We start from the raw sequence: 17275 nt of genomic DNA, 5'->3' as shown, positions 1-17275 counted from the left end.
CCTTTAATTTTATTAAAAGTATTTTTTTTTTTTAAATGATTGTGTGTTTCAAACATTTTTTATATTCATAATATCTACTAGAACCCCTGTTCGGACATATTTCTGTAAGTTACAGGTCTACAATTTAAAAAAACAAATTCATGAAAAACAATGGATCACTTTTGGTACAGAAATCTAGACCTCAGTGTAACGCTCAGGTGGTTAAGGATTGGGGAAAATAACATTCTGACCTAACTACAAACCACTTTACCTTAACAATTCATGTCATGGCAGCACCAGCACTTTCCCTCTATTAGTTAGTAGCTGTTCTGTACGGATGTTTTAACTGCTCGGTGTATAACCTGTAAATTGGTAGCTGGCAGCTAGGCCAGAATTCTATAAAGTAAGATGACCACTGCTGATATATTATTTTCATATTTAGGTGCGTCACCTGGACAACTAGTGTTACCATTAACAAATGCAATTATCATAAAAAAAAATGGTGCTCTTTGTGGTGGATATGTTTGCTTGTTTTAAGCTCAGTGATGAGCATTCAGAAGAATAATAATGGCTTTGAAAGACTAAATATTACCATCTGCTATACTTTGTGACATTATATAATTTAACAATAGTAGTTTGCAGAGCAATGCTATTTATAAAGTAATCTTTCAACATAAATGATGGTTTATGCCGCTGTCTCCCTTTCTATATTCGTCACACAGACGTATTCATTTGCTGGCTATCATAAGTAATGTATCAAATATTCATCATAGGAAACTAATCCACCCCCATAACTCATGTTTCTTGCCATTACTACGTAAGCCAGCGAATGTACACGAATGGAAAGATAACAGACAGAAAATGGCTTTAAATTCATAAAACAATGGAATGAGCACACCAGAAGTGCTGGGCTACATTTTGCTGCGGTTCACCAATGAGGTCCAAAGCTAAGATAAATCAAAATAAATCATTTGTATGTGCTAGTTTACACCAGTTTGCTCTGTGTATGTGTTAGATGAAAATAGGATATGTTGTATTTTTGGCAGCATCATAGTATGTTGCAATGTGATTTGGATCTGCCATGCAAATAGAGGATCCACTTCTCTGCCAGGAACTTTAAAAAAATCGCCCTGCAGACTTTAAAAAAAATATTTTTTAAATGAATAAATATTGCAAATAAAAAACAAATGCTATTCACCTACTTCCAGGTCAGTCTGCTATGCCGTCTTGAAATTTCGTGAGAATAGCCAGAGGCAACAGAAATCCTCTAAGAAGGTCATTCTCAGGATTTTGATGGAATATTATCAGTAACGTAAATTATATTAATGCTTTATTTATTCAAATTGGGGGGTGTTTAAAGGCATTGGGGGCAGGCAGGAAAAGTACCCTATTGAAAAAAAAATGCACTGCAACGCTCCTAGTGTCACTCTGTCAGTTTTCCTGTTATTTCTTTCATTAACATAAGTCATATCTAAAATTTTATTTTAATGTACTTACACAACTTTACACCTTTACACTATTTCAGCAGTGAATTTCTAAAGCTGCCAAAAAATTACATGTTGATTCCTTGTAAATCCGGCAACCATGACAACACGGGAACATTGTGTGCACAGTTTGTATACCTGCTCATCCATTTCTTGCACCATTTTCTCTCATTACAACTCAGAAACTGATCTTTTAAGTTCCGCAAGCAGACCCTTCCACTTAGCACTTAAGAAGTGATACATAGAATTCATGTGTGGATTTCAGCAGAACAAAAAAATCTGCTTTAATCCTTACAATGTATTTAACTGAACTGGAAAAGATTTTTTGGAAGGAGCTTCTACTTTAAATCTTCAACATATTAGCAAGAAGTAGATTAAAAAAAAATAGTCACTGGGCCCATTGTCATGGTTCTGTGCCTAAACAATATGGAATATAGGAATGGTTTCTCCATTAGTGCATGTGAATTACTTAACATAATCCAAACCAAATCTTAATTTATAATCCAAAATAATTACTGCAACATGTACAAAATTAGTACAGGAAGATGTACATTTTTCTAAATCAGGGCTAAGCCCCTATTGTAGATAAATGTAGAACCAAAAAAGAAGGAGAAACATGAATGACTTGATATTCTAGCAGGGAAATTAGATATAGATTAGAATATTGGAGAAATGTAATATTTAACCAACCAACATCAATGAAAAACTAGTATTTACAATTTTTTAAAAACCTAACAAGTAGAAAAATGGTTCTTAAAACATCAACATGTATTCCATATGTTATATGGATATTTGGACAGTATGAATCTGAATCCTTGACCAGAGGAAAACCTCTGGTGAATAAGAAGTTTTAATAATTGGGTAATCATTAGGTCTTTTGCATTTAAGGAAATACAGTCTGTACACTCTTTCAATTCTAAGGTTTTACATATCAGGTCATAAAAAAATCATTTTGTTCCTAGCAGGTTTCAAAATTAGATAGACAAAAGATTGTATAAGAACAACAATGCATGCTATAATTTAGTATGCCATTATTTATTTAACAAAACTAAACTAAAATGCAGAAGTGTAATTATTCAAGCACACACCTACCACCGGTAATCAAATGCAATGTATAAAAGCAGATAGCTTTCAGTTTGCAGGTCTGAAGCACCAGCAATAATCTTAGAGAAGCAATTGTTTCTGCCCATCACTTTGGGAAGGGTTAGAAGGCTATTTCTAAACAGTTTGAAGTCCATTATCTTAAGCTACGTACACAAATCAAATTTTTCTCACCCGATAATCGGCTTCGGCCGGATATCGGGCGAGAATCTGGCATGTGTACAGCCCGCGTCGTTCATCGTCCATGGATCCGTCCTGGCGGATCCAGGAACGATGAACAACGAGCGATCCTAATGCAAGGGAAGGGGGAGAGCGCGCAGCATGGTGCAGCTCCGTCGCTCTCCCCCTCCCCTCTCCATAGAGCAGAAAGGTGCTGTATACACAGCACTCGTTCATGCATCGTGCAGTTCTTATCATTGGAAAGGATCGGGAAAGATCCTTTCCAATGACAAGAACTGCACGTGTGTACGTGGCTTTACAGTGAGAAAGATTATTTATGAGTGGGAAAACACCCAAGACATCTGCCAGTCTTCCTAGAAGTGTTTGTCCCAAAGAATTCACCATAAGGTGGGACCATGCAATGCTCTGAGGAACAGCAAAAAAAAAAACCCTCAGACCCTACAGACCTAAGTTAGTCTGGTAAGTGTTAAAGTTCACTAGAGTACAACTAAAAAAAGACTTGGTTTGTTTGAAACAGTTGCCATGAGAAAACTTCTTCTCTCTAAAAAGAACATGGCAGCATGACTAAGGTTTGCAAAGTTACATGTGAACCAGCCACAAGACTTCTGGAACAATTTCCTATGGACAAACAAGACCAAAGTGGATTTGTCTGGCTTTAATGCACAGCGCCATGTTTGGTGAAAACCAAACACAGCATATCAGCACAAACACCTCATACCAACTGGTAAGCATGGTGGTGGAGCGGTGATGACTTGGCATATTTTGCGGCCAGAGGACCTAGGTACCTTGCAGTCAACCATAAACTCGTCAGTTTACCTTAGTATAGAGTCAACTGTGAGGCAACAGCTAAGCCCTGGCAGAAATTGGGTCATGTAACAGAACAGTGATACCCAGCATATCAGCAAACCTATGACAAAATTACTGTAAAAGAAACAAGCCAGGGAATGCAATGACCCTGTAAAGGTCCAGACCTCAACTCACTCAAAATGCTGCGGGGGACTTTTGGCGAGCTGTGCATAGATGAATGCCTGCAAACCTCAGTCAACTGAAGTAGTGTTGTGGAGGAATTCTGTCCCGCTCTTCCTAACAACAATGTAAAAGACTGATAAATATATACGGAATATGTTTACTTCAAGTTATTGCTGCTAGAGGTGGTTCAACAAGCATCTGAATCATGGGATTGTACTTAGATTGTTACTCATGGCTTCTCCATTTGGCTTCATTTTTGTTAGATAAATATCGACACAGTGAAATCTGGCATGTGTTGTTTTACACCTGAGGTTAGATTTATTATAATTCTAGATCCTGCTGAGAACAAAATGAACTTTATTATGTCCCAATCAGTAAATTCTCAGGATTGAAAGTGGATGTGTTTTCTTTTCCTCATGACTATATCATATATTTAGTAGTATGCTTAAAAACTATTGCTAACTCTCTGGCAGTAGCTGGAGTTAATGCCTAGCCTCTGCAAGAACATACTGGATTCTTATGTTCGCCTAATACATCCATACACGCACAGTAATTAGGATAATCAGCATAATTACTGGCTGGCATGGGAAGAGTGCTTGCTGCAATGTCAGCGGTGAAGAAGAAGGGAAGAAAGGAAGACAGGGAGAAAGTAATTGCCTAATGACAGACAATCTAATAATGGATAAATGAATATTGATAGATTTCTATAAACATCTGTATCTTTCATGCAGCTATGTCTGCTGTGTATAATCATAATAAACAAGGAGACAGATGAATGGACAGAGGGGAGGGAAGAAATGGACAGAGAAGGAAAAATGAAAGGCCTGTGATCAAGTGAATTTGTTGTGGTGAATAAAAAATAAATTTATTAAGGTTTAAGAGGTAGCTGAAGAATAAACAAAAGGTGTACTCTAAGAGAGTGAAGAGAGATAAAAAAGGAAGGAGCATGAAAAGTGTGGAGTGGGAGAAAAAAAACAAAAAAAGAGATTATGGATTAGAGGATTAGACACAGATTAAGACAAGTAAAATGAATATTAAATAAGCAAGGAACAGCAACATGATGAAGCATAAGCGTAAGACTTACATATGTTAAATACTCTTAAAGGAATAAGCTTGGAATGACAAGTGCAAGAGTAAAGTATAAAATGTTGTAGCGGGAGATTTATTAAGGAAGATACTAGGTATACAGTGGTAGAGGTGGTGGTGCTTGGAAAGTGAAATGGAGAAACAGTAAGAATAGGTGAGATATTAGCATGTGAATTGCAAGTGTACAGAAATGAGCGTATGAAGCTGAATAGAAAATACAGAGGAATAAGGCTCATGTATGAAGTAGGGGAGTAGAAAAATAAAGGAGATTAACAGATGAGAAAATAAGCTAAAAAAATGTACAGTATAAGAGCAGGATGTGAGAGTACAATAACTGTTGTTGAGAGATTTTACAACTCGGGAGTAAGGCTATGTTCAGACTGGCTATAAAGGTGGCAGTGTGGTTACGGCTTCCTCATGCCAGGAGATGCTACATGCAGCTTTTACCTGCAGTAGTCCAATTGAGAATCACTGGGGGTGTCAATGCACAGTTCTGTGCTGCTACTCTTACAAATCTGTAGATTCTGGTCTATTAAGAACCAGCGCTATGGTTTGAGCAAATGGTAGGTGCCAGCTGGAACCACTTGATCCCGCTGCAGGTCGGAACCTGCTCTAAACATGTGAAGTAATGTGCAGCTTGTTCAAAGAAGGGGTGAAGCGTGTGCAGGTGTAGAATTCAATCAGTGAAGTCTGTAGGATTCCAACTATTGGCACCCACACCAACACATCGTGTTGGGATCACATTTTTTATATATCACGTTTTGCTGGTGCTAACCTATCTTAATATGTTATCACAATGTGTAATTAAGCTCATTTTTGGACTGTCTTTGTGAGAATGTTGGGGGAAAGAATGTGCAGTCAATACTAAAAACTGCCTCTTTGCTTCTGTTGCCTATAGACCCTGCACATAATGGCGAATCCATCTCCAAGAGTAAGTCATTAAAATATAGCTCTAGAAAGCTAAAAGACATTATAAAAGTCTGGAAAGAGATAAAGCAGGCATTATAAAAATGTAATGAGGACATAAAAGTAATGGCAATGAACTATAAAAAGAACAGACTTTTCCAAGTATCAATTTTATCAAATGTGAAATAGTACACAGTATTGCTGTCCCTAGACAAATTATATGTATAACTTTCCACCATTGTCCACGAAATGCTGCCAAATAAACAACAGTCAGAGAGTCTACTACTCCAAATCAGCAGTAAAACAAAAAAGTAATATTTCCCATGATTAAAAAGCTTCTACAAGCAGCTCAAGGGAAGAATTACGAAGTACAAAATACATTACTTTGTATTGCTCCCTTACAATATGCAGATCTTTGGAATGGTGGAGATATGCTATGTTTAATAAGTGATAAACGTGGCTTTACCATTAGGAGGACAGAATACAGAAATTTGCAGAACGTGAAACATATAAACGAAATGCAGCAAGTGTTTAAATTGACAGAACATGGCGTAGATGGGGTTTATCCCACCAAATAAATAAGCCCTTTGGGCAGGAGTCGGATTTTGATTCCACTGCTTGATGATAGCTTCAGACTATGAGTCACTGCTACATTTAAATAAGATGTTTCAAAGCCTTTACAATTAAACTGTAACACAGACTGAAAGCAAAATGCTATCAAAAACATGAAGGGCTTAAACCAAATCCACAGAAACGAAAAGTGTAACTGTAGGAATACAGAATGGGTAAATCACGGTGATGTTATAATCAATCTTCAAAAGTCTCTCTGCGGAGATGACAGCGGATTAGAATAGTGCACCACTGAATCTAATTCATTTCCTATTTCCTATGGCAGGTTACAGCTGATAGATGACTGACTGGAGTGCAGAGGACTGTCCTACATATGCTCTGTATATATTACAGAATATAGATTTTTAAAAGTGGAGGTAGGTATATATTTTTATGGGATTTATGGTTCCTTACTAGTTTTTGTTACATTTCCAGTATAAATCAAGTGTTTACAAACATTTGCAATGACAGTGGGAGACAAGGGATCCTGCACAATATTTACAATAAAGCAGTGGAACCATATGAAAAATTTTGGACAATTATTAAAATTATAGGCAAATTTAGGGTGTCCAGAATGTCCATTATTATTTATAATGCACTTGCTAAAATTAGTATTACAATCCTGCAGTAGTCACAGTGGTTCCATCATCCAAACAAGGAGAGAGAAACATGAAGGCCTGGGGAGACCATGAATAACAGATACAAGGATATTGCAGGAGGTTGCAGAGGATACGGCATCACCATACATGAAAGACAGGTGGAAGAGTAGCAAGGGAAGGAAAGAAGCTGGAGACAATGCAAAGATCTCTTCATTATATGCATGCCTGGCAAATGGTCTAAAACCTAGTACAATAAGATTAGTAGGGATTCAGGACGGGGTGCTAAGTAACCCTTTAACTTTGTATTTAATCACATTTTTCATAAATATACTCGCTAGTTTTTACAGTTTGTTCTGTCCCTTAATAGAAGAAAACTTAGCTCATTGTTCACAGCATATAAATAAATGCCACGTGTACCAGACAGATTTTCTAGAGGCTGGATCATATTGCCTGCAAATGGGGTTAAAAATACATTCCACCCAAACTAAAACAGATTTGTTTCATAAAAGGCAGATGCGTCTGCTGCTAATTTATGTCTGCTACCAAACAAACCTTGCAATCTGTTGACAAAAAGTCCCAATGGAAACTCCTGGGATTCCCTTCTCTGGGAAGTGATTAGTTTCATTGCCTCACTACAAGTTCTATTAATGGTACTCCAGTCGCCCAGTGGGAAAACTGCCTCTTACATGCATTTCCATGATCAAAATACCAATTATAACAACCCTTGACAAGTAATGACTTACCTTAATTTTACCTTAATTGACTACCCTAATTGGGTCATCGAAAACGCTGCAATTTCTCAGATTTTTAGATGCAATAAATGGCTGTACATAAAGAAAAATACACAATTCTGGGGGATCAAATGTAGATTGCTCGACATCCACAGAAGGTAAATTTATGAAATGCCTTAAAAATATTTTTTGAGATTTCTACAAACAAAAATGGTGTAAGGCCCAGCCAGTGGTGGACCAAGACAGCAAAGGGTCTCTGAAGAAAAGCTTTGTGAAGATATTTTATCTCACATATTTCCATGAAGGAAGTTTTGCATGTGGTCAAAAAACTTTTCTCCTTCCCACTGAAATCTTTTCTTTCCGGTGTAGTGTCCAGTGATGGAGGACATGGGAGGAGAGTAGGAAGAGGCTGAGAATATACTGGCATGACATTATGACAAGGGGCAGCATTAGTAGACAATATCAATGTTCAGCTATATGCCTGCATTTTAGTCTTGTATCAATTTTAATTAAATACACCTGATGCCAATTTAAACCCTTCTCAATTACATTTCTTAACAACACCCTAAGCCCAAAATACGTTTATAAATGCCATCTCATTGACAGTAAGCAGCCAACATGCGCAGCTGCTAGCTGTCAAACTTGGCTGTCGGTGACAGCTTAAGTCCTCGCTAAACATTTGAATCCAATTACAATGGTTCTGATTATGTGATTAAAATTTCACTGCTGCAAGCTGAAGCTTTTATTGAGAAAACAATGCTTTTAAGTTGTTATGATGCTGCATACAGTAGATATCAGTGTGCCTCTGTTAAATCCAATAATTGTCTGATACAATTATAGTATTAACACATTTAATCAAATATTTAAAGAAGCAGAATAGGAGAAAATGTAAAAATGATTTAGGCGAGCAAATAGGTTGTAAGGGTATATTAAAAAGCAGTGAACATAAATTTCACCAAACATTTACTCAAGGTCTATCTTGTTATATGTTTTAAGTTACTGTGTGTGATTCACCTGTAAATAAATGTAATGTAACTTTTTTGGTGAATGTCACCTCCATTGCTTTAGAAAATACGCCCCATATATGACCTGCATCTCTTCTACTTGCCTAGGCTATTGTCTACATGTTTAGTAAGAATGACAAGCACCTGTGATTAAAGAAGATGTATATGGATGATAATGTTATAGTGTGCAACAAACACAAGAGAGATGAAGAAGTGCAACAAGTACAACATCAGTCTTTAGCAGACTGAAAAGTCGGCACCCTGACTTAATGAAGATAAAGGGCACACAATGCTGACCGGTATTTTATAGGCTCCTAACGTTTGTTCTGTTTTGCACTTTCTGAAGTTTATGTCTACCACTTACTTGCAATATAAAGTGTTAACGATGAAATAGTCTCACCCTGTGGAAATGCAGAAGCTATAAAGTGTACTTTTTTATTATTATCTTATTATTGTTTTCTACTACAGGTCAAAATTTTATGTTAGCTCTCTCTGTACAATCTACATTTCCCTGTAACTCTCACGCCCACACCACACATCAGAGCATAATGACTAAAAAGTTAATTAAACTGACACTTGTGTTTGTACCAATTAATCCCAGAGCGCCCTCTCACACACTAAGCAGCTATGGTAACTACAGTTTACAAGTACTCTTTAGTCACCACTTAGGAGCCATAACACATTAAAAGATATGTATTACCAAGGAACAGGGAAGCTGGCTGCCTATTTTTTTTTACTAAATTCAATTAGTCAGCTGTCTGGAAATGCATCTGTGACTATGCAGCCTTTAGAAACAATAACAATGTGATGTAGGTTAAAACAGCAATCACCAATTTTGATGGTCGTTGGCTTTGGCCGGTGCACCCTGGCCAGAGCCGCAGACCATGTCCCCCGTATGGATCGCAGGCTGAGGGTGGAGGCCGGGTTGTGTCTCTGGCTCAGACCTGCAATTGGAGAGTGGGGGGTTCTGGCATCATGACGTCACTCTTGGGGGAAATTTTCCCCTTTGAGTGACACACAGCTCTCTGCGCATGCACAGTCCTGAGTCCGTAAGTTTAGTTAGCCGTGACGTCCAAAAGGTTGATGACCACTGGTTATAAAAATCAGATTTCAATTTGAATAGGAATATGATTCCCATTTATACTGTACATATTAGGATTTGAAGATCTATGATCTTTACTAGACATCTCCCATGTTGTGTCTGACTTCTTTACCAATAGTCCTGTGTTGGACCAGCTCCAGAAAGGACAAGGGAACCTTGCCCCACCACAGTTTATTATTATTTTCCCTCCACTTCTTGCCAATATCTTTGTATATAGGGAGCATACTTACCAAATTTCATAATTAGATTCAAGGATCTGTGTGTGGCTTGGGGTAATTTTCAGTACCAAAAGCGGTAACCTGAAGCCACACTCAGATTGGCATTGTAAAGGGCTTACCTGGTCCCCACAAGCTCACGGCGACCTCCAGCAATGCCCGCCTGGCATCTGTGTCCCCAGTGTGATCAATGGGACATGGCGGAACATTTAAGACAATGTACCGTTTTGACTTTGAAAAATACGGTCATAATCAAACTGCCAGGGGAGGTAAAGGTCTTTAAGACTGGATAAGATAGACTATTATGGGAGAACCTGCGTGATCTAGCAAACCGGAAATGGATCTGGTCCAGGATTGAAAACATTAGCTAATAGCAAATGATTTTTAAGAAATTCATTTCAGGTTTGCTGAACCCAGTTTCTCCCATGATAGCCTATCCTCTCCTATCTTGGAGAAATGTAATAAATCAGGACCACTGATTAGAACATACTATTTTTACATCCAGGAGTGTTCTTAGAATATTAATTATTTAATGATGTATTATTGTTGGCAATATTTTCATTACATGGACTGGAAAGAAGAATAAACTATCAGTATTTCCTGTATGCACCAATGCACAACTTCAAACTAATAATCTCATACTTGAGTACAAAAGAAAAAAAATATGTTTTTGCTGTGAATATAGGCCTCACAAAATGTTGCTGTATGTAGCTACCACAAGTATTTAGACTTGTGGTAGCTACATATTTAGTTAACACCAAGGTCAGTTCATAAGAGCCAAACATATACAGTAAGCTTAAACAATAAGTTATACTAAAAGAATTTTAAGGGTGTCTGCAAAATACAATAATGGGGAATACGAAGGATTTAATATGTTGATGCAAAAAAAAAAAAAAAATGTGTTCAGCCATTTAAAGACATAGGGATAACACAAAATTCCAGTTCATGGGACAAAGATCCAACTTTTCCTCTTTCTTGTTGCGAGTACAGCATTTTTTTTTCTAAATTGAATAGTGTCAGTCCAGCCCAAGTGCATCTTGCTAAACTACTAAATTCTTCTAATGGTTCTCATCTCCACAACATACAGTTCATAGCAACTGTTCTGTAGTTCAAAATAAGAGCTGTACTATGAAAATCGCTCCAAATGTTTTACACAATGGGCCTGATTTAAAAAGTTCTTCAATGCTGGAGAGGATACACTTTCATCAGTGAAGCAGGGTGATCCAGCAAACCTGGAATAGATCTGGTCCAGGAAAAACAGGTTTGCTTTATTTCCCAGGTTCTCTTATTATAGTCTATCTTCCTCAATCTTAAAAAATGTTCATAAATTAGGTGTTGGGAGGAATGAGGTTTCCCGACATGAAGCATTATTCCCAGGTATTTTAACTTAACTAGAATTTTAGACCGGAACTGTCAGGAAAATCTGAAAGGGGTCCACTGGGAAGCAAGTCAGTACAATGTAACCACTGCCTCCCCCCAAAGAGGGACCAACCCAACAAAGAGGCTACAATTGTTTACTTGCTGTACTCAAAAGAGGAGTTGGAGAGGAAGAAGGGGGTCTGGCTGTATTTTTTACATTTCTTTTCTCCTGTCCCTGGGTCACTCCATCCTTTCTCTATACTCATACATTTTTTTCTTTCCCGATTGTTTTGTATTCCTTTCTGTTCTTGGGCTTTAAAGTTCACTCCACCTGGAGTAAAAATAAGCCTTCCAATATTAATGGACAGGTAAAATTTTGATTAAATTATGTTGTTGGGTATAAAGGCCACATGCCTAATATTTGCTGTGTATTTCATATATCAAAATGTTGTTGTATGTACTGTGTGATGTTGTATGTACGGTAAGTTTTTTTTTAATTTTGTTGTTTTATCTTTGTGTTAGTCAGACTTATCTGGTATTCGATTATTTGTATCCTGTAAACTTGATTTGCCGTTTCAATAAAATAAAATGTGAAAACATCGCGTAGAATACAAAATTGTTTAGCAAACTAAATGTCATCCAGTTATGGTTTAGATCCGCAACACTGAATATGTAACAGATTTAATGTTTTTTTTTCCCTTTTGCTATGTAATTGAAGCCATTTGTTTGAAAGCAGATACCTCTTTTAATTGCAGATCTTACTCAACATATAGTTGGGTTACACATACAATATAATATTTGCTGAAGTTATTTGTATCATTCCCCCTGACATTACCTTGAACTCACCAAAATATTTGTGCTTGCATTTCTAGATGAATTACCTTCAGCAGTATAACTAAAAATAAAACCGTGAACTCACAGAGAGCAAAAGATCTGAATCTGCAGGTTAAGTTAACTCTAGGTGATCTTTAATATGAACATTCTGGAAAAAGAGACCTGTATTAATCATTTAGGCTACGTACACACGTCAGATGATTCTAGTCCAATTATTGTTTCAGGGCTTGTATCAGACAAGAATCTGAAGTGTGTACAGCGGCCGTCCGACGTCGTTCATGGATCTGTCCAGGTGTATCCAAGAACGACTGTAATGCAAGCGAAGGGGAAAGAGCGCAGTGGGGTGCCGCTTGCTTGTTCTCCCCTCTCCATAGAGCAGAACGGCGATGTATGCATATCACTCATTCATGCATCTTTCAGTCTTTTGTCGTTGGAACGGATCGTGAAAAATCCCTTTCGATGACAAAAGTCTAACGTGTACACAGCCTAAGACCATGAAGAATAATAAAGGAATTGTGGCTTTTAAATACACATTTTTGTTAAATCTTTTACATTTTGTTCTAAAGAAAATAGACTTGAATAATTCAGAGGCAAAACATTCATGCTTGCAATTATAATAGTGTCTTGGGACTAAGCTATGGAAAGTTTTTAGAAGGCTGGTTGTGTTACTAGTATTGCTTGAATGTCAAATAGGTGGGATGGAAATCCATATGTCCCATGTTTTTATTAATAAATGTTGCTATATGCACTACCGACGCACATTGCCACCACATTGGTACTAGCTATCATTACTGGGTTTTTTATAGTGAGTAGTACACAAACTTGTATTCATTCTTTCCTCTGATTAGCACTTTCTCTTGTGTAGCATCAGAAAATGATGATAAATGACCCAGAGACTTTATTAAAGATGTTGATGGTCAGAGAAGTGGTACAGACATAAACAACTACCTTGTTGGTGGATGGAAACAAATAATGAACCGGCGGACCTTAATTGTGACCCGAGGTTGGTAAGTAGTTTGGGCACAGGTTCACTTTAAGAATTATCTTGCTCTACAATCAGACCATCTACAGGACTGTGCTGAGGCCACCAGAGTGTTCTGCTCTCTCTTTTTTTAGTATTTTAATATTTTGAAGTAATTATTAGAAGATGCAGGCACACAGAAAGGTAGACAAGGACACCCCAACTCTCAAGAAGACATGAAGTTGTAAATTATGGAAGGTAAATCTTAACTTTGGAGATGCTATAAGCAGAAACAGCCCATAGATCCATCTACAATTTAACTTTTGTTGAATTGCAATTGCTTAAACAAAATTTGATCCAATAAGTACTACAAACTACATACTTTTAAAACATGCCATAGTTTTTTGAAGAATGGTGTTTGCTAACCAAAGATGTGTTCATTTTATAAATTCATTACTAAAGCCTACACAATGAAGAGATTCTCATATCAAAAAAAGAGTGAGACAAGTGGGTAAATAATGTCTTACCTGTTTTTTGCACTTGAATAATTTTGTTGTAAACTGCATCTGAAGTCTCTATTAATGTCCTGCTTGCTTGTATGAACTGAAAGATAAAGAAGACCAGGCATTAGACCAGGCAATGCAGGCTTTAGGGAACACACAATCTTTACGGAGCAGTAGGTTAAGTTTTGTTATCAACCATATATGTCCATGCTTCCTGCACGTGTCCAGATTTAAATAAATACAATAAAGAAGAAGCCTAAAAATGCCTACACACAAACTATGTTAGGGTGGGTAAACAGGCCCAAATGATGACAGCTTCTTGAAAGCTTCCCACCATCCTATTTATTATCTCCACCACCTTCCCACATTCCTATTTATTATCTCCATCACCTTCTCACCATCCTGCTAATCTCTGCCACACTTCCCCGCCAGTCCTGCTCTATCAGAGCCAAAAGTATATGTTTGTATAATCTTTGGGTGAAAAGTGTTGTGCGCTCAAAAAAAACTTTTAAAGACATAATCCTCTTTGATACATAATTGTTTTACACCTGGCTGCTTGGGTAAGGTGCTGCATCGTAGGAGGAGGTTATATTCTTACTCATACCTGGAAGAATCAAATATTTCCCCCATCCTCCTAGATTTTATGATCTTTGGGGAAGGGTCCTCGCCTCCTCCTGTGCCACTGTCAGTCATTTGCAACCTCTATTTAATTTACAGCACTGCATAATATGTTGGCGCTGTAATAACACCCTGAGATTTTAGGCAGGACAACAGAGGGCCAGTATGGCAAAGGTCCATGAAAGTGGATCAGGAGTGACGTTTTCAGAGGCTATTTCTTTATTCAGAGTGATCTCCATAATCAGTTGTAGGCCTTATCTAATAATCATTTGCTAGGAATAATATTAATAAAAATATTAAGCTAGGAACACACTATCATTACATAGATGTGGTTCCTGTGTGCTTGTTCTCATGGCCCACACACCATCTTATTAATTCATCTGAACACTAAATATTTAGATTACTCATATCTAGCAAACACAAGAACCCATTGATATCTAGATTTCCAAATCAAATAAAGTAGTGTCAGCATGGGATGGTAAACATGAAAACAATTCTAGTTAATTTGCATACCAAAATACTTTTAAAGCCTGTGTCAATGGACATTGTTTTCTTGTGTTTGGAATGCATGCCAAATGTAGGTCAGCCAAATCTGACAGAGTAGTACACACATCATTTCAGAGGTTGACCTCTTTTGCATTGCCTTGCATTTCTTTTGACACAGCATGTCCTATAGAAGAACATTTGAAGTTTGCGCAAAGTAGGTCAAACAGCATTTTTTATTTGAACATAGTTGCATGTGTTTAAATGGAGACACTGCACTTGAGAAGAACACCTATTGCGATAACCCCTACCCCTTTTTCTTTCAAACAACTTTTTGATATTCTCTGCCTAATATATCTTATTATAGTCGGGAAAACTTAGGTAAAAGTGTGAAAAAAGAATAAAAAAAAAAAAAAGGATGTCCTTACTGAAAATGTCCCCCCATACCTCTTGTTCTGCTGACAGCTCAAATGTTTTGGATCAGTTGTCGACAACCTTTTGGAGCTCACGGACCACTACATTTACATACTCCGGACTGCGCATGGGCAGGGAACCGCGTGTCACTCAAAGGGAAAGAAACTTCCCGCAGAGTGACGTCATGATGCCAGAACCCACCCGCTTTCTCATCGCAGGCTCAAACAGTGGGTGGGTTGTGTCCAAAGATACGGGGGACATAGGTCCTTCTCCTGACCCTGCTAGGGGGCGCACCGGCCAGAGCCATGCACCACCAAACTTTTCTTGCGGACCACCGGTTGGCCACTGCTGTTTTGGATCACTCCTCAATGGCCATCAGAACAAATAGATGGGCAAACCAGCAGGGACATGGATAGCAATCAAAATTTGACTAAGGGACTAGCCCTTTCCTAGTCTGTCTAAAAGGAAACAACACGCTTGTCTTTAGTGAACTGGTGCAGAGAGAGTGGTCTTTTATAGGGCTAATCATGGAACATAGGTGAGCTTAATGTGAGATGTTCCACCCATCCTCCCAACTTTCCTCACCTCCTTTTTTTGGACAATTATGTTTCCATTATGGAAAACACATCCTATACATAATATACACTGTACAGAAAATAAGTAGTAGAAGATCAGCGTGGTTGGAGTTTGACTTGTTGTAGAGGTAGGCAGATCAATGTAATTCCACCTGTATTTGTCAACTTGTGTTATGAACTGTGTCAATAAGCTTTTGCACAATGCAAGTGGGTTTTGCATACAATTCTGAAAAGTAGGGTAAATGCAGGTTAGAAGCAGGTCAAAGGTTGAATGAACCTATCAATGAATTATAAATAAGCTCAAAAGCATCTCAGACTTATAATGCAACATTGGCAGTCCGCAACATAGGCTTTTAGCATGTCATTATGTCCATCCAACACACCTATATTAAAAATGACTTACTAAACAATTTAAGAATTTTCACTTAAAATATTGTTTGAATATTTGCTTACAAATATCCATTCAAATGAAATGCATCTTCATAGGTTTTCAGAGTGAACAGGATTTCACTTTCATTATAGATGTATGTTAATGCTGGTCTGGGTACATGGAAATTTGGGTTATGGTTTATTTTGGTAAATGAGGAATACCTTAGGAGTTTATCTTTATTTTTTCAGGTAGGGGACGTTTATTCCACAGATTAGTGCAATCATATATGACTTTTGGGTTTTACTCACTACACTGTTTTCCTAACAGGAAATGTTTCCCTGATGGTAAACGCTAACTATAATGAGATAAAGAAAGTACTTACATTAAGCTGATTACATGCATGTAAACACACATGGAGCCCATTAAAACACTACAGATGCTCTACAATATTGTCAGCTAATTACATAGGTCCTAACACTGTGGCACATTCATGTCCCCCAAGGACCCAGATGAACAGCATTGACCTATGACATAAGTGTTTACGTACTAAGACAATCTATACAATGACTGAAAGCATTGAAGAACAAGGATTGCAATAATGGCCAGATGTGCTAATTTAAAAAGGTTCTCCTGTCAACAGAAAACGGATTACAAATCCTAATTGTCTATCACCTTCTAATACTGTTAATGTATTGTTCAGCATTTAAATATGTTAAATACGCCTTGTACTATGTTTGTCATTACACACGGTTACAATGTTATTTTCTAATGTATATAAAGCCCAACTTAACTGTCCATCAACTCATTATTTCTGGGGTGCTGTACTCTTCCAACCACCCATACTGCAATAGAAGGGTTGCCACCAGGCCTGTGTTTTCTCTACTCAGCCATTAAAATAGTCTTTCTTGGCATTGCTAAGGTAAGCGACTATAATGCTGGTATTTTTCCCAGAAAAGGAAGCTACACTTAGCTAAGACCTTGCACCAAGCCCCACTGAAGGAGTCCCTGATACGAATTATTGAATTAGGATGGATTATCACAGAAATCATTGTCTCCAATAATCAGTCCACACCTCATATATTGATATTGGTCTATTAATATATTAGGCATCAATAATGGGCTACAGAAATGTTTAGAAGCTTCCACAATACCAATAATTACCAGATCTTTGCCTGACTGACTGGTCAAAGACC

At 37.5% G+C, this 17275-nt stretch overlaps 1 protein-coding gene across 1 annotated transcript in view; it reads right to left on the bottom strand.

The window, feature by feature from the left end:
* LOC140325917 (inactive phospholipase C-like protein 2) overlaps positions 1-17275 on the bottom strand; it is an 86520-nt gene that overhangs the window by 14826 nt on the left and 54419 nt on the right. Inside the window, exon 4 of the mRNA XM_072404031.1 lies at positions 13647-13722. Coding sequence (XP_072260132.1) covers positions 13647-13722 — 76 coding nt within the window. The remainder of the gene's footprint in view (positions 1-13646; positions 13723-17275) is intronic.

Source organism: Pyxicephalus adspersus, chromosome 3 (assembly GCF_032062135.1).
Source record: "Pyxicephalus adspersus chromosome 3, UCB_Pads_2.0, whole genome shotgun sequence".
NCBI lineage: Eukaryota > Metazoa > Chordata > Amphibia > Anura > Pyxicephalidae > Pyxicephalus > Pyxicephalus adspersus.
Note: the sequence above shows the minus strand (reverse complement) of the source record. Positions and strands in the feature narration are given on the sequence as shown.